Source organism: Ornithorhynchus anatinus, chromosome 2, assembly GCF_004115215.2.
Source record: "Ornithorhynchus anatinus isolate Pmale09 chromosome 2, mOrnAna1.pri.v4, whole genome shotgun sequence".
NCBI classification, from domain to species: domain Eukaryota; kingdom Metazoa; phylum Chordata; class Mammalia; order Monotremata; family Ornithorhynchidae; genus Ornithorhynchus; species Ornithorhynchus anatinus.
In genome coordinates this window covers 86,767,057-86,790,919 of record NC_041729.1, presented here as the reverse complement: position 1 = coordinate 86,790,919, position 23,863 = coordinate 86,767,057, and the positions used below count along the sequence as shown (strand labels likewise).

At 40.4% G+C, this 23,863-nt stretch overlaps 1 protein-coding gene across 1 annotated transcript in view; it reads right to left on the bottom strand.

The window, feature by feature from the left end:
* REPS1 (RALBP1 associated Eps domain containing 1) overlaps positions 1 to 23,863 on the bottom strand; it is a 94,601-nt gene that overhangs the window by 38,882 nt on the left and 31,856 nt on the right. Inside the window, 7 exon segments of the mRNA XM_029057595.2 lie at positions 1,320 to 1,474; positions 2,363 to 2,426; positions 2,714 to 2,876; positions 3,418 to 3,542; positions 11,899 to 12,052; positions 16,414 to 16,610; positions 18,260 to 18,383. Of these exon segments, the coding sequence (XP_028913428.1) occupies positions 1,320 to 1,474; positions 2,363 to 2,426; positions 2,714 to 2,876; positions 3,418 to 3,542; positions 11,899 to 12,052; positions 16,414 to 16,610; positions 18,260 to 18,383 (982 nt within the window).

Here is a 23,863-nt window from a genome sequence, read left to right as displayed (position 1 = left end):
ATGGTGCAAGTCTGATGTTAATCATGCTAAAATTGACATCTGTAAAGTTCTTATTGGGATGCTATCAGTAAACTAATAAAGAAACATTTTAAAACCTCAAACCTATCCTAACGTTTGTCTTGTACAAAGCTATTAGTAAATTTTGAGGTCATCATCAATAAATTTACCAACAAAACTTCAAGTGGTAAGACTTTGCCCTTTTCAGAGATGGAGAAACTGGGAAAGAGGATAATTAAAACTTGCCCAAGCCACACGAAACAGTGACAAAATCAATGATACTCCCAACTCTTAGGTCCCAGGCAAATGCCTACAGCTTGATAGTTTTTCATGCCTTTTATCCTGCTTCCAGACTCAAAATAGTAGGAAATGAAAATTTCAGGTCTCCAGAAGAACCAACAGATTCATGCAAGGTATACTTTTAAACCAGGGTCAGGGTTTTAATTTTATCTCTAGAAGTTCCAATTTATTAATAATAGCTGGAAAAAAAGAACCTTGGGACCATGACCATTAGTTGCTTTTTGTTAGGCTTACCCAAGAATTTACAGTTAGACCTTCAATAGGCAGGTATAATTCTAGGGCAAGGAATACATCTAATCCCATTGCTTTGTTGTATTTTTTTTCTTTAACAAAATAAAGCTGGTCATAAATATGGGCAAATCCACACCAAGAAACTTCAGCATTTTACACTTGTGGTTTATGTTTTTTTGTTTTAAAGTTTACTGCATCCCTCAATGCAATTTATTTGAGAACTATAATTCCAACCAACTTCAGGGAATGCAGGAGGAACCCAGGTTGGACTTCTAGAGAGAAAACGTTTCTTAATTGTTATCCACCATAAGTCAAATCAGATGAATGATAATGGGAAAGTGACTACTGGGCAGATTTGCCAATTGCCCCCTCTGATGAAAGCCAATTTACAGAGGAATAGAAGACAAGATAGCGGGAAGGGTCAGTTGACTAAAACCCAGGGAAAAGGGGAATCTACTTGAACTACTTTCTATGAGTGTGAAGTGTTGAGGAGAGAGCTAGTTAATTGAGCCCGGGCTGTCTACTCTGCCAGAATTCAAAAGAGAGTCTGCTAAATGGCATATGACTGATTAGGCTGAATCTGGCCTAAATCTACAAGCTACAATTTTTACTTGACTGACCATTTGAATGTTCTCTCACGAAAGAACAAAAAGTTAAAAAAAAAAAAAAACCCCACTCAAGGACTGGAATGTAATACCTACTACCTCCTTTTCCAAGCTATTTTGGTCAATTTTTTAACTGGAAATATGGCAAGGTATGCAGTCTAAAGTTTCTTCAGCCCCCAATCTTACCTGTTGAGTCTTCCAAATCAATCAGTTTGGGCATTAAGCTTTCAGGGAGTTTGTCAGGCAAATCATAGCCATTCTTCCTAGCGACGACCAGATGAAAAGCAGCACAAAACTCATCCAGTGTCAACGAGCCATCTTTATCAAAATCTGAAAGTTCCCTAAAAGACAAACTTACTATAAATATAATTAAAATCCTTTCAGGAAAATTTGATTTCTCAAAAGGGACTCATCCAAGAGATAAGTCAATACATTTGGGTTGCTTAAAAAACAAAACAAAATACAAAAAATAAAAAATCAAACAAAAACAGTGACTGATGTAAAAATGAACATTAAATATTGCCTATTTTCAATGCATTTGTCTTGAAATCCACAGTTTAGCTTAAAATGTGCTTCAAAAAAAAATCAGTTGATTTTTAAGTCAGTAATCTCAATTTCCTAATTGAAACTATGAAATTTTAAATTGCAGCTGTATAATTTTACACTGCTCCATCTGCAGCCACTCTCTTTGGCAACAGAAAAACCAGAGGTGTTTGAAAGAAATATATTTGTATGCCAATTGAAGTCATACATTTTAATGTTCATCTGGCAAAGTTTGTAAAAGGATATGCTTTGAACAAGTCGTCTGGCAATTGGGCCTCCAACAACAGGGCAGCCGGACTAGGCCTGAAATGAAGGATAAGCATTGTGTCTAAGCCCATCATGGCTTGTTTCAGTACTTATCCCGCTTGTTCAGAGGCATATGCAATAAACTGAAATATGCATGAGCAAACTGGGTCCTTTGTTCCCTGCAAATCAATACTACCATTGTGTCAATGTGAAACAGTTGATATCACCTTGTGTTCTTCACTGCTTTGAAAGAATTTAACAATACTACCTTCTTTCTATTTTTCCAAAATAAAGGTGGAATAGTACTGTCTGTGGTGAGCTGAGATCTGTGGAATGAGGAGTTAGAGAAAAATAGGCCCAGCCAAATAAACTTCTGGCGGTTCCAAAAATCTCCCTAATGTAATTCATCAGAAACGATCCACATCAAACACCACACTTACCAAATATGAGAAAGTTCAAGAATAGGTAGTTTTGATTTTGTAAAAAACTCTTTAGCTGCAGATCCTGAAATATTAAAACAGTGGTTTAAATTGTAAATTTGCAAGTCTAAGGATAACATCTGTGCACAACCATATGATATACTATTAAGGGAAAGATGGGAGTATTAAGAATATAGATAAGGCTAATTTGGTGTGGGGGGGCGTGTATTGATGGTAAATGCACAAACTTAATAATGTCTTACAAATATGAAAATCCATGTCCTTCAAAACATTTTTGGGAATACAAAATTGAGACTAGGACCTGCCATATCTAGAATAATTTCGGATTTTTTTTTTTTTTTAGCAACTCACCTGGAATAAAGCCGTTTAGATCAGGTTGAATGGTTTTAAACTGATTTACATAATACTGTCTTTGTTCATCTGTAATTTTCCAGGGATCATCATAACTACTGGATTGCCTACGAATTTCATTGGCAGTAGTAGCTGATGCTACAGTTCGTACTGTTGTCTGGTCCTGAAATGAAACATTTTTACCTCAGTATGTTATCTATCTAAATGACCATATGGACCATTGGCGCTAGGCTACTTGCCCTTGGAAGTAAAACAAACGTCTTTCTTGAAGAAAGTTTCAACATCAAAAGCTTCACAAAAATCATTAGCAAAGTACGTATTTGTGACACGCAGGATACAGGGTATGCTTCTGCAGACTGTAATAAATGATTAGCGATGATGTAAAGTATGTAAGCAACAGAAGGTTTATGAAAAATGCTAAGAAAGCCAAGCAGAGAGAGATATAAAAATGGGCCTTTTTAAAAAAATTCTCTTAATATTAGAAAATTTTTATTTTTAAAAACTACCGCCAAAACCTTTAGTGAACATTCCAGTGGTACCAGACTGTTGCAGAAAAAGGTCTAGAACAGATTTCTGTTCTCCATACAGGCCAACTTCTATGAATGAAATTTGCAGGGACAAAGTATGAAGAAGAAGAAAAAAAAATGATTGCAACAGTAATTTGAATGAAGCAAATCAAATGCAATACCAATAAAATGTCACACCTGGACAGAAGCAGGATGCATGGCTAAAAGAGTACTGGTTGGTGGAGTATCTGCAAAACTGACCCAGTTTTCTTGAGGTGGAGGTGGAGAATTACCAGACCACATCGCATCACCAGTAGAAGAGCCTAAAAGCAGAAGGGGGAAAAAGTTGGCTTACCTTGAAACGAAAAATTAAGATTGCCAACTAAATGGTTTGCTTAAGTCTAGCAAATCAAAAACCATTAAGATCTTGACATGAATTGCTGATATTTTAAAAAACTCGCAGTGGGAATATAGAAAAACCCAGGGGTTGCATTAAAGTTGATGGTGCATTTCTGAAATAAAAGTGATGATAATCTAGAGTGTGTGCTTTTGCTTACTATTTTGCATTAACTTCTTAGGAAATGGAAACACTAAAGGTTCACCCAGAAATATTTCTAAAACAGAATGGCCTATTATTATTTTTATGAACAACACTTGGTAAGTGCAGGAATTTTAAAAAAGAGTTCTCATTCTGCCAAGTCATAATTGATCCCCACTGGACTCCCCAACCCTAGCAAAAACAAAACAAAATATTAAAAAAAAGCTTCCAAGAGCCACTTGAAACCAGAAAGTAAAATACAAAAAAAAAGCTTCCAACAGCCAGTTGAAACTAGAAACAAGATTAAAGAAGATTAATTTGCCTTAATATAACTTTTCAGATAGAAAATTGAAATTATCCTGTTTTATAATTTGTACTTTGTAAATAACCAAAGTAAAAATTTTCAAGACAATCTCAAGACAATCAATCTATCCTTAAATCCTGTCAGTTCGACCTTCACAACATCGGTAAAATCTGTCCATTCCTCTCCATCCAAGCTGCTACCATGTTAATCCAAGCATCCTATCCTGCACTAATTACTGCATCAACTTTCTTGCTGATCTACCAGCTTCCTCTCTCTACCCACTCCAGTCCATACTTCACTCTGCTGCCCAGATCATTCTTCCTACAAAAATGTTCAGTCCATGTTTCCCCATTCCTCAAGAACTTCTTATTGTTGCCCATCCACCTCCGCAAACTGAAATTCCTTACCATCAGCTTTAATGCCCCTCCTACCTTTATCTTCCTCATTTCCTACTACAACCCAGCCCACACACTTTGCTCCTTTAATGCCTATCTACTCGCTGTACCTCAATCTCATCTATCTTGATGCCAACCCCATGCCTACATCCTGCCTTTGACCCGCAACTCCCTCACTCTTCATATCTGACAGATAACTACTCTCCCCATCTTCAAATCTTTATTGAAGGCATATCACCTCCAAGAGGCCTTCCCTAAGCCATTTCCTCTTTTCTCACTCTCTTCTGCATCACCCTGTCTTGCTCCCTTTCTTCATGCCCCCCCACACCCACCAGTCCCACAGAACTGATGTATATAGCCGTAATTTATGAACATGTATTTATGTCTGACTCTCCCTCCGGCCTGCAAGTTCGCTGTGGACAGGAAATGTGTCTGTTATATCGCTGTGTTATAATAATAATGTTGGTATTTGTTAAGCGTTTACTTTGTGCAGAGCACTGTTCTAAGCGCTGGGGTAGATACAGGGTCATCAGGTTGTCCCTCATGAGGCTCACAGTCTTAATCCCCATTTTATAGATGAGGTAACTGAGGCACAGAGAAGTGAAGTGACTTGCCCACAGTCACACAGCTGACAAGTGGTGGAATGCGGTTCGAACCCATGACCTCTGACTCCCAAGCCCAGGCTCTTTCCACTGAGCCACGCTGTGTGGTACTCTCCCAAGCACTTAGTACAGTGCCTGCCTGCACACAGCACTCAATAAATACAACTGATTGACTGAATAAAACTAGTCCTAGTTTTGTCCTTTGTCGATGAAGACCACACAATTTGGCTTCACATATTCATCTGAGAAAATGACATATAACAAGTGTCTCATTCCCAGCAGACATGTTAATTTCACATTTCCTAGCTGGGGCACTCTGTGCATTCAAAATCCTCAGAATTATCACACTCTTAATATTGTCAAAAAATCTTCCCTCAGCGGAAACTGTACTTTGACACTGAATATAGCAAAACACCAGGTTTAATATACAGTGAGTGGGTAGGAATATCGCATGTATGCCTCAAGAAAGCCTAGTAAATCTGGTTTTATTATAAGTTCGGCTCTTTGGAAATATGATATCCTCTCTAGAAGGATAAAGGCCATAAAAATACAACGTGTAACAGTACTGTGGGGATTAAGGTGGCTGGCCATGGACGGATCTCACAAAATCTGGACAAAGAGGCATATGTGACATCGCACCTGCAACCCTGAGCATGCAGCACACACATTTGGTGATATCACAGACAGGTTTGGCTGATCCTCAAACATTTCTCAAGGTGGGCCGGCATCCTTAACCCCACTCTCTGCCCCAACTAGCTCTAGAGCCTTCTCAGGTGTGGATGAACTCTAGTACCACAATGGAGATTGTGGTGCGCAGGGAATGTGTCCATTTCTTGTTGTACTGTACTCTCTCAAGTGCTTAGTACAGTGCTCTGCACACAGTAAGAGCTCAATAAATACGACAGTAAATGAATGGAGCTGTTAACATGGCAGCACAAAGTGAGGGAGGCTCACACTTGACATTTTAAAAGTGAACATGAAAGTCAGAAAAAACCCTCTGGCCAAAGCTAACCTAGTTCTAGAGCATGCTTGGCACAAAACATTAGTTCTGATATGACTTCGGACTACCTGAATAATTCATTATAGTCTAAAATGTTGGAAAAATAACGATCCTCATCTACTTGCCTTCAACTGATAGAATAGCCAGCCAATTGACACGTCATGTTTTGTTCAAGTAAAAGGTGTGAATACTGGAAATTTGATGGTTCTGGCTTAATTTATAATCAGTGGCCAGAAGAGCATCTATTGGCCTCTTCCCGCAAGTGCACTGATTAAATCAATCAAATTCATTGAGTGCTTACTGGATGCACAGCACTGTACTAAGTGCTTGGGGGAGTACAACAGCTTGCAGACACACTTCCTGCTCACAATGGGCTTTGGGTATAGACAGGGAGACAGATATTAATATGAATAAATTACAGATAGATTCGTAAGGACTGTGGGGCTGAAAGAGTGAATAAAGGGTGCAAAGGTGACGCAGTAGGGAGAGAAAGAAGAGGAAATGAGGGCTTAGCCAGGGAAGGCCTCTTGGAGATGTGCTTTGACTAAGGCTTTGAAGGTGGGGAGAGTGAACGAGGTCTGTCAGAAATGAGGAGGGAGGGAATTCCAGGCCAGACGCAGGATGTGGGCAAGAGGTTGGCATGAAATAAGATGAGATTGAGGTACAGTGAGTAGGTTGGCACTAGAGGAGCAAAATGTGTGGGCTGGGTTATAGTGGGAAATGAGGGAGGTAAGGTAGGAGGGGGCAAGGTGATTGAGTGATTTAAAGCCAATGGTAAGGAGTTTCTGTTTGATGCGGTAGTGGATGGGGAACCACCAGAGGTTCTCACCCAGTAGAGACACTGAATACCAACAATGACCACTTTTCACATTTTAGTAAATCAAAAAGTGATCTTAGGTAACTCACTATCTTAATAAAATCTTGTATTTCTCTGAGCATGTAACAATAACAACAGTAATAATATTGGTTAAGCCTTATGTGCCAAGCACAGTACTAAGCAAGCACTGGGGTATATACAAGATAGTCATGTGGCCCTCAGTCTAAACAGAAGGGAAAACAGATATTCAGTCATTCATTCAATAGTATTTACTGAGCGCTTACTATGTGCAGAGCATTGTACTAAGCGCTTGGAATGTACAAATCGGTAACAGATAGAGACAGTCCCTGCCCTGTGACGAGCTTACAGTCTAATCGGGGGAGACAGACAGACAAGAACAATGGCAATAAACAGAATCGAGGGGAAGAGCATCTCATTAAAACAATAGCAAATAAATAGAATCAGAGTGATGTACATCTCATTAACAAAAAAAATAGGGTAATGAAGATATATACAGATGAGCGGACGAATACAGTGCTTAGGGGATGGGATGGGAGGGGGGAGGAGAAGAGGGAAATAGGGAGAAAAGAGGGTTTAGCTGCGGAGAGGTGAGGGGGGGAAGAGGGAGCAGAGGGTAAAGGGGAGCTCAGTCTGGGAAGGCCTCTTGGAGGAGGTGAGCTGTAAGTAGGGTTTTGAAGACAGGAAGAGAAGTAGTTTGGCGGAGGTGAGGAGGGAGGGCGTTCCAGGACCGCGAGAGGATGTGGCCCAGGGGTCGATGGTGGAATAGGAGAGAATGGGGGACGGTGAGGAGGTGGGCGGCAGAGGGGCAGAGCATGCGGGGTAGGCAGTGGAAAGAGAGAAGGGAGGAGAGGTAGGAAGGGGCAAGGTGATGGAGAGCCTTGAAGCCTAGAGTGAGATATCTAATCTGCATTCTTAAAGAAAAGCAAACTGAGGCATAGATAAGTTAAGTGACTTGCCCTTGGACACACAGCAGGCAAGTGGCAGAGCTGGAATGTGTGTTTACTCACACTGTGCTCTCCCAAGCTCTTAGTATAGTGCTCTGCTCACAGTAAGAGGTCAATAAATACAATGGAATGAATGTATGGGATTAGACAAACTTGAATTTGATCTAAGGAATGAGGACTGAAGTGAAACAAGAAATTTATATCTCAGGTGAGCAAACATTTAATGTAAATAGTATAAGTTAAATAAGATAAAAAGGGGCAACCACCTCTCCTGAAACAGAATATACAACACAATTTCTAAGACCTTCTGCAAGATTCAGACAGGAAAGATAAGAATATTTGAAAAATTTCGTTCATAATGAAAAGGGTTTACTGTTTACTAGTTCTGCTAGCTGAAATACCCGCTTCCTACACATTTAGGACATCAAATTCCAAGAATTGGCAAATTAATTCTCAGGAGCTGCGCACACTGGATATTCCACGAGGATGTAGGGCAAAAGAGCTAATCCATCACTGGTTTATCCAGGCAGCTTACTATGTGCAGAACAAAGAAGTGCTTGGGAGAGTGCAATATAACAGAGTTGGCAGACACGTTTCCTGCCCACAGTGAGCTTACAGTCCATGGGGAGTAGTGAGTCACCTATTTCCGAGAGAGAAATGCCTCACTACCTCCACCTTTCCTAAGGCCACAGAAGCCTTCTCGGGGGTTTGGGGGTAAAAGAAGTCGGGGATGAATCTTGGACTGGTGCCACCACATCCTTCAAGCTCCCACTGCTATGCACATTCACATGTTCCCAGAGTCCCTAAAACTGAGCCTGCACTCCCTCTGCTTTAGAGGTTTTAGGGATAAAGAAAGGGAAGGAGGGTAGTTGTGTCAGGGTTTTGACCAGGGCAAAGAGAACACAATCAATAGCATTTACTCAACCAATCATTTATTGAGCGCTTACTGTCTGCAGAACACTTTACTAAGCGCTGTACTAAGCACTGTACTAACAAGAGTCCAAGATAACAGAGTTGGTAATTATTATTACGTGCCAAGCACTGTTCTAAGTTCTGAAGTAGATACAAGGTAATCAGGTTGTCCCATGTGGGACTCACATTCTTAATCCCCACTTTACAGATGAGGGAACTGAGGCACAGAGAAGTTAAATGACTTGCCCAAGGTCATACAGCAGACAAGTGCGGATCCAGGATTAGAACCTACGATCTCTGACTCCCAAGCCTGTGCTCTTTCCACTAAGCCAAGCTGCTTCATTCACTGTCCACAACAAGTTTAGAGTCAATCTAGGGGGGAGACGGGCATCCAATAAACAAATGATGAATATGTTCATAAGTGCTGTGGGGCTGAGGGAGGGGTGAATAAAGGGAGCAAATTAGGGTGACACAGAAGGGAGTGAGAAAACAGGAAATGAGGGCTTTGGAAGGGATGCCTTCTTGAAGGAAGTATTCCTTCACTAAGGCTTTCGAAGGTAGGAAGAGTAATTGTCTGCCAGAGACGGGACCTGGGCAAGAGGTCAGCAGTAGGATAGATGAGATCAAGATACAGTGAGTAGGTTGGCATTAGAAGAATGAAGTGTGCAGTGAGGACTCTAGAAGAAGAGCAGTGAGGTAAGGTAGGAGGGAGCAAGGTGACTGAGTGCTTTAAAGCCAATGTTAAGGAGATTCTGTTTGATACGGAGGTGGACGGGAAGGTGGATGGGAAACCACTGGAGGTCCTTGAGGAGTGGGGAAACATGGGCTAAACGGTTTTGTATAAAAATTATCCAGGCAGCAGAATGAAGCATGGACTAAAATGGGGAGAGACAGGAGGCAGAGAGGTAAGCAAGGAGGCTGATACAGTATTCAAGGCCAAACAGGATTAATGCTTGGATTAACATGGTAGCGGTCTGGACGGAGAGGAAAGGGCGAATTTTAGTAGTGTTGTGAGGTTGAAACAACAGGACTTAGTAATAGATTGACTATGTGGGTTGAATGAAAGAGATGAGTCATGGATAACAGGCTTGTGAGACTGAAAGGATGGTGGTGCTGCCTAGAGTGATCGAAAAACTAGAGGGAGGACAGGGCTTGGGTGGGAAGATAAGGGATTCTGTTTCAAACATGTTAAGTTTGAGCTCTTGGTGGGACATTTCAAACATGTTAAGTTTGAGCTCTTGGTGGGACATCTACTGTGTGCAGAGCACTGAACTAAGCACTTAGGAAAGTACAATATAATAGTGTTGGTGGACACGTTTCCTGCCCTCAGTGAACTTACAGTGTAGAGAAGGATGTAGACCATATGAATACATAAATTACAGATATGTACATAAGCAGTAGGGATTGAGGGAGGAGTGAATAAAGGGTGCAACTCCAAGATCAAGGGCAACACAGAAGGGACTGGGAGAAGATGAAATGAGAGTTTAGTCGGGGAAGATCTCTTGGAGAAAGCCCTTAGTAAGGTGGTGTTAACACAGGATATTATGCATCATGTTTCCCTAGAAAATCTAGGGAATCTAGAAAACATCTTTCATCTCAAGAAAGATAAACCAAACAGGTGCTCTACAATAGTATGCATAAAGGGTTGCCAAATGGTGAAAATGATTTCACGAAGGACCTAATAAAAATGACCGACTTTCAATTTTTTTTGATAGAGCAAAAGGGGTGAAGAGTGGGGGTTCTGGGAAGGTGTGCACATGTTGGGATGGGAGGGCTCTGCTCACTGGGTCACAGCTGGCCAACTCTGTAGGCAGACAGGATATGTGAAGAGAATTCCCAGAGGAGACAATCCTGTGGGACAGGATGCAGGAGAATGCCCAGGCAGATTCCAGGGGATTAGTTCCTGCAGAGTTTGACATGCTAGCCTTTTCTGATGCTACAGCAGCAAATCAACATGGCCTAGTGGATAGACCATGGGACTGGGAGCTAGAGGGATCTAGGTTCTAATCCTGACTCTGCCACACATCTGCTGTGTGACCTTGAGCAAGTCACTTAACTTCTCTATGCCTCAATTACCTCACCTGTAAAATGGAGATTGAGAGTGTGAGCCCCATATTGGACAGGGATTGTGTCCAATGGGATTAACTTGTATCTAGCCCAGCTCTGAGAACAGTACTTGGCACGTTGTAAACGTTCAAGTACTATTATCATTAATAGTAGAATTAGTATTATTAAATGAGGCAGGGCAGAGTGAGGCAGCTGCATCAGAGATAGGAAGGCTTTTGTGCCGTGGCCGATCCTAGGGCTTTCCTATGGACCACCGGTGAATGTACAGATGGCTGACAACAAGCGTCAACATCCTAATGGTGGCCCTGCACTCTACCAACTCTGAAACCATCTCAGGGAATCCATCTATCCTATTATTGAGCTCCTTCGATGTACAGAGCACCATACTAATGGCTTGGGAGATACACATTATTTACAAAGAGGGGAAGCAGGAGGAAGAACAGGGTTTAGCTTATAGCAACAAGGATAGGTAAGAGCCTGGAAAAGTGGAAAAGATGATTAAAGAAGTAACCTGTGTGGATCAATAAATCCATAAGTACTGAGGATGGATTTATACCACACTTGAGCACTTAATAGCGAGAATTTAACCTTGAGGAAAATCAAGCGAACTCTCCAGTGGAATCTTTACCTCCTTATATAAACAAGTCCCATTCCTTAAGATTTCCCTTCATCTTCTGTTTTTACCCCCTGCTGTCATTTTTACATGGAAGCGCAAGGATTGGCTATTCCTCAGAAATGAGTGAACATTTGATGGCTCAGAATATATATATACATGTACATTCCTGTATTAAAAAAAACTAGATAAAATGATTGTTTAAATTATCCAATCTAGAATAACCATTGCTACCAACAGCATTAAGATATATCTGCATATGTATTTTCATAGTGCCTAGCACCGCAGTACAAAGCAGCAAAATGCAAAATCACTATTCTTTGCTATTCTAAATTTCAACAGTACTCCTAGGAGAGATATCTGGTTTCCCCCCACCCTTCTACCTTAAATCCTAGCCAACATCACTTCTAAATTATTTGATTGCATGCTCTTAAGCCATAGGAGTCATAATAAAGGGAATTCACACCTGGCTGTGCTTCACTAAATGGAGACCAAAAAGGCCCAGGTCCTGCAAGAGGTCGCTCGTTATTTCCTCCGCTGGGATGGCGATTGTGCTTCCTCCACGTATGAGGAGACGCTGGTGGAGACTGCTGGGGTGAAACAACTGGAGATGTGGACTCCTGGAAATGCAAAGTTTTGGATGATGATTTTCAAGGTAGCGTTTCAAAAATTAAAGATGTTTTAAAATGAGACATATAAAAAGTGTGAAAGAGCAAGATTAGCCTTTAAGTTTTTACAGGATCGTATTTCTCCACCTGTGAATTTTTTTTTTCATTAGAGCTAAACCAAAGAAGCTCATTTGAATTTCTTTAAATCCATTTTGGTAGTGAAAATGCTATGGCAAAATTCATTGTAATTCTGCTATAATATACTTGAGTCAATTTAGGACAACAGCTTAATGAACTGCAACACCTTTACTGCCATCAACAGAATCATCATGTATTTGGGAACACAATATCTGTAAGGCTGGCTCATTTTTCAATGTCTCAAGTTCTTTTTCTGGGAGATTTTTCTTCTCCATTCACTATGATGAGCCTGGAGCTGCCTTGGGTAATTGGCACTGGTGACAACTACTTTTGTTTACATCTTGTGTCATCATCCTCTTCACTCTAATAGCAAGCTCTCACAGCACTGGTAAGATTCCATCAATCAAATCAATCAACAGTACTTGAGTGCTTAGCTTGGGCAGCATGCTGTACTAAATACTTGGGAGAGTATGTTTAGTTTGTTTAGTAGACACAATCTCTGCCCTCGAGGAGCTTACAGTCTATCACTCAATCATGGAAAATCCAAATTGAAGCTGGGAGTCCAACCTCCTAATGGAGTCCAATGCACCCAAATAGGTTTGCTCAATCAACTGTAATTACGAGGGCTTATGTGAGCAGACCGCTGTACTAAGTACTCAGAAAATTACAATACATTAGAGACTGTGGAAACTATCCCTGCCCATGAGGAATTTACAGTCTAAGAAGGCTGAAACTTGTGTGTTAACATTGTTGTGCAAGCCAAAAGGTAGTAGTGATGCTGAACATTTATTTAACCATTTGTAATGCTAGAAGGGAGTAATATTACAGTAATATTAATATTATACCATCCAGATGTTGTCCTATGTAAATCATAAAAATATAAACTAAAATGAAAAAAATTCAAACCCAATTTTTACCCAAATTAAAACAACTCTCAAAGTTCGATTTTTTTAACCAGAAAAATCCATACTCTAGTTAGATTAGCAATGATCAGTCCAGAGAAACGTATCTGGTTCCCAGAGTCACAATTCACAGCAACGTAGAGAACACACGCAGAGTTCAGAGAAAGCTGCCAAGAAAATTAACGGGTTGGGTAATAAGACTTAGAAAATGGGATGTTCTAGCCTGAATAAAAAAGGCTGAGGAGCAGTTTGAATAATAACATTCTCCAAGTTTCCATAGGGTTATCATAAAGATGGTGCCCAGATTATTCCCAGTTCCACTAAGGTTGGAACAAAATGGAATAGATGGAAACAGCAATAGAAGGGATGCTAATGTCAGTAAATTAGCAGAATTTTGTGAGGGCCTGTATGCAAAGGGCCAAACTATGCAGTTGGAAATGATCAAAACTGATGATGAGGTCCCTACCCTCAAGCACCTAGCAGTCTAATGGAGGAGGTATCATTTGTGGACATTCAGTAGGCACAAGAAGAAATCCATTAATAGCATTTATTCAATATCTATTGTATGATTAGAAGAGTTCCACTAAGAAAGAGACATAGACTCTGCCCCCAAGGAGTTTACTGCCTGGTAACAACAAATGCAAAAAGTTCACAAATTCAATGGACAAAAAAAGGAGTAAGAAATCAAATTATACATGTAAGTGCTAAGCGTGACTGATGGAATAATATGATGAGATAAATGGGGATTGGTCAGGGAATGAAGGCCACTGGAAAAGGTGACCAAGATTAACTACTAGTCTGGGTTTCCAAGTCTTGTAGATTTTTTTTTTAAAAGTAGAATTCATAGCTATCACTTCAGATGTGCATAGCTGTGCCTAGAGGCAGGGGATCGGATCAGCTGACTTCTTCTTAGGTCTTTCCCAATTTGTGATTTAAAAAGTCCCTTACTTCAAACATCAATCTATTTCAAAAATTCCAAATTAGAGCCAGAGAGAGGAAAAAGGGAAATAGTTATGGAAACAAGAGTCTAGGTCCAACCATAAACTTGATTACCCTATATTGTGAAGGACATTAAATTCATGTTCAAGGGGTGTCACCTAGAACAAGATGGAGGGTTGCTCACACTTTTGCCTTACATAATCCAGCATATCTGAACCTTCTAGTTTCTTTATAAGAATCAACCTCACTTGTTTTTTAGCAGAAGAAAAGGTTCTCCTGAATCCTGTCTTTTCTAACTGCCACCGTGATTTTGTTAAAAAAAAAAGTCATTTTTAGGAAGTTTATCACTACTATTGACGTAAAGAAATCACAAATCTAGTTTCACTTTTGAAATCTTCATAGGCTAAGGAAGCTTGGAATGAGTATACTTCTTCTTGAAACTACTAAAAAACCCCTAGTAAGATGCAATCAAGAATTTTTGTCTTTCTAGTTCACCATCCTGTAAAAATATGAAAGTTTATTATTATATTATGGCATTAAAGTGATTTCTAGGTGCCAAGCATTGCCCTAAAGACACAAGATAGTCAGATCAGATATAATTTCTGTCCCACATGAGGCTCGCAATCTAAGAGACAGGGGAACAGAAATATTTTTCCTTATTTTACAGATGAGGAACTTCATCTCTCACCCAGGAGGCAAGTGGCAGGGCTGAAATTAGACTCCAGGTTTCCTAACTCCCAGACTCAGGTTCTTCACATTTAATGGAGATGTTACCATTTTTGGTATCATCTCAGTGATATATATAACTATATCACTACTTCCTTATATATAGTTTATTGCTGTAATGTACTCTCTCAAGAGCTGAGTATAGTGCTCTGCACACAGTAAGTGCTCAATAAATATGACTGAATGAATACATAATACATAAGTACAGAAAAGAGGTAAAGGCAAAAGTTTGATTCAGGAACCTCATTCATAAACAGATTTAAAGTTTATGGCAGACTTCTAGCTTGTTAATCCATTGTGGAACATGGAGTGTAAGCCTTTTATTTATATTTTATTTATATTAGAGAAGCACCATGGCTTAGTGGAAAAAGCGCAGGCTTGGGAGTCGGAGGTCGTGGGTTCTAATCCCAGCTCTGCCACTTGTCTGCTGTGTGACCTTGGGCAAGCCACTTAATGTCTCCGTGCCTCAGTTACCTCATTTGTAAAACGGGGATGAAGACTGTGAGCCCCACACAGGACAACCTGATTACCTTGTATCTACCCCAGTGCTTAGAACAATGCTTTGCACATAGTAAGCACTTCACAAATACCATAATTATTATTATCTACAGCCCATAGTCAGTATTTAATAAAACTCCTTGATCCCTCAATCAGAACTAGATGATGCCACTTTTGTGAAAAATGTAAAATTTCATTCAAAAGCAAGCTAGGGTTCTGCAAAACATATTCTTGGGGCAATTTTTAAATTAATCCATGGTTGGAGATCCCATTTACATATGAACTGAAATTTCTCAATTTAACATTGATAAATTTTACTCACTCATATTTCAGTAAGCCTACCCATACAGTTTAGTAATGTGGAAATTATATATCTTCATTCATTCAATAGTATTTACTGAATGCTTACTATATGCAGAGCACTGTACTAAGCGCTTGGAATATACAATTCGGCAACAGATAGAGACAATCCCTGCCCAGTGATGGGCTCACAGTCTGCTATATCTAGTAATAAAAGAACATCTATCAACTTTATCATTCACCACCATACAAATGTTAATATCAGCTAGGAATTCTAAATATCAGGTACTGAGAGGACAGCTCACCCTTCTTTCCTGACTTTTTTCCCCTTATAATAAATGCTAGGTTGAGAAAACTATGAACAAAAGTTTGATTATATCTATATATATGGCCCTTCTGGTTTTTTTAGGTCTAGGGGGCATAAGGAGTTATCTTGTACTAAGCACAATGCAATGTGAAGCAGCAGGGTCTAATGGATACAGCATGGGCCTGGGAGTCAGAAGGGCCTGGGTTCTAATCCTGGCTCTGCCACTTGTCGGCTGTATGATCTTGGGAAAGTCATTTCGCTTCTCTGCGCCTCAGCTACCTCATCTGTAATATGGGGATTAAGACTGTGAGCCCCATGAAGACATGGACTGTGTCCAACCTGATTAGCTTGTATCTACTCCAGTACCTAGTAAAATGCCTGCACAGAGTAAACACTTTATAAATACCATTTTAAAAATGCTTGGCAAATAGTAAGCACTTAAATGCCACAGTTATTATAGGACTATTTGTAAAATACACTGAAGAATAATTTAAAGCCCTTCAAAAAAAATCCCAAACATTGCCTACATTTTCTCTTTTCCCTCAAATACCGATGCCCATTACCTGTTGATCTGTTGATGTACGTGGTTGGACTGTATCATGGCTTACAGAGCCTTTTTTGACTTGTACCCTACCAGGTGGGGGAGGAATTACACCAGAATAGGAGCCTTGATTATCAGCATCCGAGGAATAGGAGGCCGCGAGTCGAGATTCCTGTTCATTCTTTGAGGCTACGAATCTGGGCAATGGGAGATCCTTAACTGTTAAATACACGAATGAAGATTACTTTTAAAAAACAAAAACAACTTTAATGAGCAAGCAAGAGAGATTTTGTTTATATAAAGCAAGATTGGGGAAGAGCCGATTCATTTTAGGAATGATTTACCAGGAATTGATGGTTGAGGAAAGTTGTGGAATCTCCATAATCAGGAATTCTTTAAGAATAAGGGTAAGCAATATTTGAATTATTCGGTGTAGTCACACTTAAAAGTAGGGGCTGAACTGGTCTCTTAAGGTCCTCCCAACTCTATATTCTCTTGACCCCACGCAAAATGTTAACATTATTAAAAATCTGACTTTTCTAGCCACACCAAATTTTAAATGAGTTTCCAGTACTTGACTGAAATGTTTTAGGTATCTTAAATACCCACTCGATGCTACCATATTCAACTCTTAGTTAACAGGTAATAAGGAGTTACATCTCAAGGGGAAAATACATTTTATTCCTTTTTTTCAAATGAAATAGGCCAAACCAGGAATTTACTGATGTTGGAAAAGAAATCTATTCTTGGGTCAACAGTTCTGACAGTTCACTTCACTCTTCAGTGGGTGACTAAGAGTCAGTGAATTCTCCTTCACAAAAAAAAGCAGTAGAAATGTTTTATATTGAAAACTTCTGCCTAGTTCAAACCCAACCTTAGAAGAAATGTTCGTATTTTCAGCCATTAATAAAATCTTCTCTAGGCACTGTATTGCATCAAAAACTAAAAATATACACTCCATTTTACAAATTAAAAAATGCACTTTCCTCAAGTTCATTAAATGATGTCATCTGACCCAACCTGAACATGCTTCTAAACCAAGAAAACTCATTAAATTTCTGACGGGTTAAAGACCCATCCCAAATAATCTTTTACACAATTTTTGTTGCCAGCTGGTTTAAGAGTACATTCACATTCACTTATCCTTGATGGCAATGGAAGGAGCACCCAAATTTATTCTTAGAAGTATAACACTTAGTAATCACCTTATAGGTCGAACACCATGCTAAGTCCTAGGGTAATCATATCAGACACGGTCCTTCCTTATAATCACAGAGGTTACACAATGCAAGAGGGAAGAAGAGCAGATATCTTCCCTCCATTTTTTATTTCAGGGAAACTCATGCACCCAGAGGTTAACTGACTTGCCCAAGATCACCTAGAAGGCTATTAGCTGGAATTGGAACCCAGGTATCCTGACTCTTTCCACTACAATACCTGCATCCATCATCAACCAGTAAATGATTAACAAACTTGTTCTTACTGGTATAGAAGAGAATTAATCACACCATGACACTCAAGACTCTTCACCAAATTCAAAATCTAATGATATTCTCTAATTCCCCTGGGGAATGCTTCCCCACAAAATACCATTTATCTGAAAATAGCTATCCACTGAATCTTCCATATGGCTAACTAAAAAAACTTACATAGAAAGTCTTTCAGTATTTTGAACAAGTCTATAGAGCAAAAGAAAAAAATGCATTGGTTTGATTCAACCATCTCCCCATCACCAAAAAACCACTGCTCAAATTCCCATGAACAGAAATCACTTCATGACTCACAAGCTTTTGAGCTCTTCTGCATCTAACATCATTAGCAATTACTAATTTCCTACAGTTTGTTACAAAGAAAGATTCTGTATTTACCTGTATTTATGCTTTCCACTCTTAAAGGGAGACCAGATTGGGCCACAGCTACAAGTTTTAAAGCAATATAGAACTGACTTCTGCCAAAATAACCAAGCCTCGTTGCACCACACAGTTCCATAATCTGCAAAAGAACACAATTTCACGTTAGGATTTCTGCCAAAATACTCCCACTGAAGAAGAAACTATTGATCATTTCATTCATTTATTCAATCATATTTACTGAGCTCTTACTGTGTGCAGAGCACTGTACTCAGCGCTTGGAAAGTACAATACAACAGTAAAGAAAGACAATCCCTGACCACAACGAGCTCAGAGTCCAGAGGGGGAAGAGACAGACATCAATACAAGTAAACAGGCATCAATGTAAGTAAATAAAATTATGTGTATATGTGTATATATATATACATATATATGTACATTTTTATATATATACATAAGAGCTTTCTATAGCACCAAGTACTGCTTAACCTTCTTCATTTCTGCCACTCGTATCAGACAATTGTAAAGCCACTTATTTTCACTCCATACTATACATCTGAAAAGGGAATTGCACTGCTCGGGAAGCAGCATGGCCTAATAGGTAGAGCACAGGCCTGGGAGTCAGAAAGACCTGGGTTCTAATCCCTGCTCTGCCACTTGCCTACTGTGTGACCTTGAGCAAATCACTTAATTTCTCTGTACCTCAGTAACTCACTTGTAAAATGGGGATCAAGACTTTGCCCCCATGTAGGACATGGATTGTTTCCAACCTGATAGCTTGTATCTACCCCAGTGCTTAGCAAAGTGCCTGGCACACAGTAATCACTTAACACAAACCCTTAAAAAATCCAACATTTTTTTTGATGTTTTAAGGGAGTTAATTTCCTATATATCCCAAATTCACCCCCTTCTTTAATTTTATTGTATGCCAATTTTTCTGACTTCACTAAAAATAAAAAATGTACTAGTCTACAGGGATGCTTAGGAAATAGCACGTTCCAATTAAGGGCTCAATCAATCAGATTGAGATGATGAGAGAACGATTCTTCAGAATCTGAAAAGGAAGCTTGTCTACTCAGTATATTCTAGCAGAATTGCTTCATAACCATCTATCGTTCCATCACCAATCTTCAATGCTTTTATCATTCCTGCTTTCCGCATCAGAACCTAATGTTGATTGTGCTGATCAATGGTCCAAATCCACCAAACCCACGCTTTGCCCATCTTCAAAATCACTCCTCAAATCCCACCTCCTCTACAAAGCATTTTCCAGTTAAATTCCACCATTCCAAGCCATTTCATTCCAATGGTCATCTTCTGCAGTTTTATTTATAGTCACAACACTTACATGTAAAGAAATTCATGTGCAGTGTTCTGCACATAGTAAGCGCTTAATAAATATGATTGAATAAATGACAATTCATCAATGCATCCAATTATTTGTCCTTCCAATAGGCTATTACCAGTGGTAACCCCGTATCTTCCTCCTTCCTACATGTAAATATTTTGTCATCACCTATCTCACTGATTAGATTGTTTCTCTTTGAAGGGGTGGAAACCAGATTGGAGGGGATGAAGGAGAGAATTGGAGGAGAGGAAGTGGAGGTAGCGGGTGTGGACAACTCCCTCAAGGACTTTGGAGAGGAATGTTAGGAGGGCTAAGGGGTGATAACTGGAGGGAGCTGTGGGGTCAAGAGTATTTTTTTTTAGATAGGGGATGCACCAGCATGTTTGAAACCAGTGAGGAAGCTGCCACTGGAAAGTGAATGGTTGAAGATAGTGATCAGGAAAGGGGAGGGAAGGGACAAGTATGTCGATAAGTTTTGAAAGGATGGGGTCAGAGGTGCAAGTGGAGGGGGCAGATTTTGAGAATAGGTGAGAGATCACCTCTTGAGATGCTGCTGGGAAAACTGGGAGAGTCAAAGAGGGCACAAGCTGTGGGAGGGACTGGAGAGGAACAGATTTTACGGAAATCACCTCTGATGGTTACAATTTTATCAATAAGGTAGGTGGCCAGGTCAATAGAGGAAAGAGATGGGGGGGACAGGAGGTTTGAGGGGGGAATTAAAGGTCTGGAACAGCTGGTGCAGGCAATTGGTATGGGTGTCAATAACTATGGAGAAGTATTGTTATCGAGCAGTGGAGAGGACACTCCACTGCGGAGAGAGGAGAGTGGTGAACTGTACTTTCCAAGCACCTAGTTCAGCGCTCTGCACACAGTAAATGCTCAATATATGTGACTGAATGAACTGAATGAATGAAAGAGCAGAATTAGAGCAGGTAAGGATGAATTTGAGCTGGACAAGGTCAGCCAGTTGTCTGGATTTCTGCCAGCGGCAGCTCTGGCACAGAAGCCAAAGAAGCATAATCTGGAAGAGATCCAGGGTTGTGGATTAGTGGTACGAGCCCAGTGGAGATGTAGGGGAGGAAGAAAGTTGGAGTTCAGTAGAAACAGCATTGTTGAGGGCAACGATTTTTGTGTCAGGTGTTTCGGTATATAGACCAAATGGGGCATGATCACTTTAGAATACTGGAGGGGGGTCAGGAGATCGGAGATCTCTTTGTGGGAACAAGGCAGATTTGTAGGGAGTGGGTGTGGGGGAGAGAGAGCAGATGAGGAGGTTGTGGTCTGATAGAGGTATTGCAGAGCTGATATGCGTAGTTTGTACAGTGATTAGAGATGATGAATTATGTATGTGTCCAGGTTGGTGAGTAACTGAGGTGGGGAGGTACAGGAAGTTTTTAGAGTTGAGGACCGAGATGAAACGGACAATGGAGGGGTGGTTGGGGACATCCACATCGATTCTAAAGTGCTCAAGGATCAATAATGCAGGGATGGAGTAAGAGAGAAGGAATGTGAGAAGGGACTGAAATGGTTCAGATAGTTGGGGGAGGGTGGGGAGCGGTAGAAGACCATGACTAGGAATTGGAGTGGGTAGTCGAGTTGGATGATGTGGGCTTCAAAAGAAGGGAAATGCCAATAAACACCATTGACTGATATGGACATCAAAGGTCTAGGAATATACTTAAAATATGTAAGTAGTATAATTCTGGGGTAGAGAATTACGATTCTACTTTCACGCCCGCTTAAAAGATATTGAAATAGAATTTCCAAACTCAGACTCTAAAGAACAAAATTCCTTGAGAAACAATATTTTTCCTTTCCTGTTACACATAACATAAAAGAAAATCATTACTTGCAAAAATAAACAATGCAAAATCTATAGCCTCCATCCTGTACCAGAAACAGCCTATTACTGAAAATACAAAACCTTTTAGAAAAGCCTACTTACATCCAGACAACTAAACAAAAATCATTCAGAAAAGTAACCAATGTGGTAAGTCTGATAAGGCAGCAATGATTAACTGCAGCAGGAAGTTAGTTACTATTAGGTATGATTTTTAAATGGTTTTGGGTTGGCTTCTTTTGGATTTTTCAATCTTCAGTACTAAGTGTTTTAAAAGTGTTTTAAAGAAGCAGCGTGGCGCAGTGGAAAGAGCATGGGCTTTGGAGTCAGGGCTCATGAGTTCGAATCCCAGCTCTGCCACTTGTCAGCTGTGTGACTGTGGGCAAGTCACTTCACTTCTCTGTGCCTCAGTTCCCTCATCTGTAAAATGGGGATTAAGACTGTGAGCCCCACGTGGGACAACCTGATTCCCCTATGTCTACCCCAGCGCTTAGAACAGTGCTCTGCACATAGTAAGCACTCAACAAATACCAACATTATTATTATTAAATTTAATTTAATGTTGGTATTTGTTAAGCGCTTACTATGTGCCGAGCACTGTTCTAAGTGCTGGGGTAGACTCAGGGGAATCAGGATGTCCCACGTGGGGCTCACAGTCTTAATCCCCATTTTACAGATGAGGTAACTGAGGCACCAAGAAGTGAAGTGACTTGCCCACAGTCACACAGCTGACAAGTGGAGGTGATGCTCAACATTATATTAGAAAAGGATATTTTCTGGTCAGTGAATTAGCTTCTTACATACCTTCTCACCATTTCCACTGCCTAGTTGAATGGCCATTAGTTTGTATAGAAGTAGAACAGAATCACGGGCTAGCTTGTCCAACACTTGGAAAAAACTGCCACCAAATAACTACAGCATGATAGGATGAAACCAAATGTTGCTCTGGGTCACCTTGTTATTCAAAGGTTCGACATCAAGTCAAAAGGACAGGACCATTTAAGTGGACTGCTGAAAGGATCAAATGCTTTTGAATGAGTCCAGAGATTACACAGCCTTGTAGAATTACAAGGCCAGAACCAAACCCAGAGATTAAAAATTTCCCCAAGGCACAGAGGGTGTAAGGGGAGAGAGGGGAAAAGCCAGACTAGGAGAGATAAGAACTTTGCCTTCGATTACTCAGAGGGATGGCTTTAAGGCTGAAATTAGCCTTGGATGGGGAGGTGCAGGGGTAGACTAGTCCAGATTCTGGTGAGTTCTTCCAGATGATGCTGTCCCGGCTCCAATAGGCATTTAGCAAAAGAGCTGCTTCGTCTGGGAGCAGACTCGAGGGCATAGGCAGAAAACTTGGATTCTGTCTTGAAGAGCAACCAAAAGATATGTGCTCTCTATGCAGATGCCTGGTTCTAAAGAGACCATCTACATGAATCAAAGACCTGAAAATAGTGAAGGATAAAGACCCAGCCCACAGATGCCCCAGTAATAGTGTCTGGCTTCTTGATGTTTTGCCCATACACATGGAAGGAAAGGAAGTTTCACAGATGGAATTTAGATTCTAAGCTGACTTTGAAGTTCTGGACATGAAAGTACACAGGTACAGACAATACTGTGATGCTGCTTTCCAGACACCTTTTGTAATGAAAACCAATTTTCTGCTTTTTCAAATTCACACCTAAATTTGCCACTGATAAGAATGCATGCAAAGAGGAGCGCTACTAATGACTTAGCCCATTTTCACACCGACCCAGATAGTGAACTGGTCTACTGCAGATGGTTTGATAAGAAGAAGATACATTGAGAACAGTATGCAACTGGGTATTTTATTCAACCAGTAGTGGAATATCGCCAAGAGGAGAGTGACAAAAGGTAGTTCTGAGTAGTTTCTCCCAATCCAGAAACCAGAGTTAGCAGAGAAGACAGAAGTTATGTCCTGCTTCGGGCCCAGGGGCTGACTAAACTCCTATCAGGATTCTCTGTATTCCCCAGGGTGATAAAAAAGACAGAGGGCCCTTTGCCAAAGCATGGAAGAGAGTAGGCACTGCCTTTCCATGTGCCAAGGCAGACATGATTGGCATTTCACCCTGGGGACAGGCCCACAGGAAAGAAGGAGTGTGGCCTGGTGGAAAAAGCACAGGCCTGGGAGTCAGAAGGACCTAGGTGCTATTCTTGGCTCCATCACTGATCTGCTGTTTGACCTTGAGCAAGTCATTTAACTTCTGTGCCTGTTACCTCATCTGTAAAATGGGGATTAAGACTGTGAGCCCCATCTAAGACATGGACTGTCCCCAAACTGATTAGCTCGTAGCTACCCCAGTGCTTAGTACAGAACCTCGTGCATAGTAGGCACTTAACGACCATTAAGAAAGGAAAAAAGAGAAAGTATCCTATTAGAATTTTATACATATAATATGGATGGTAAATAAAATGGGCCTCA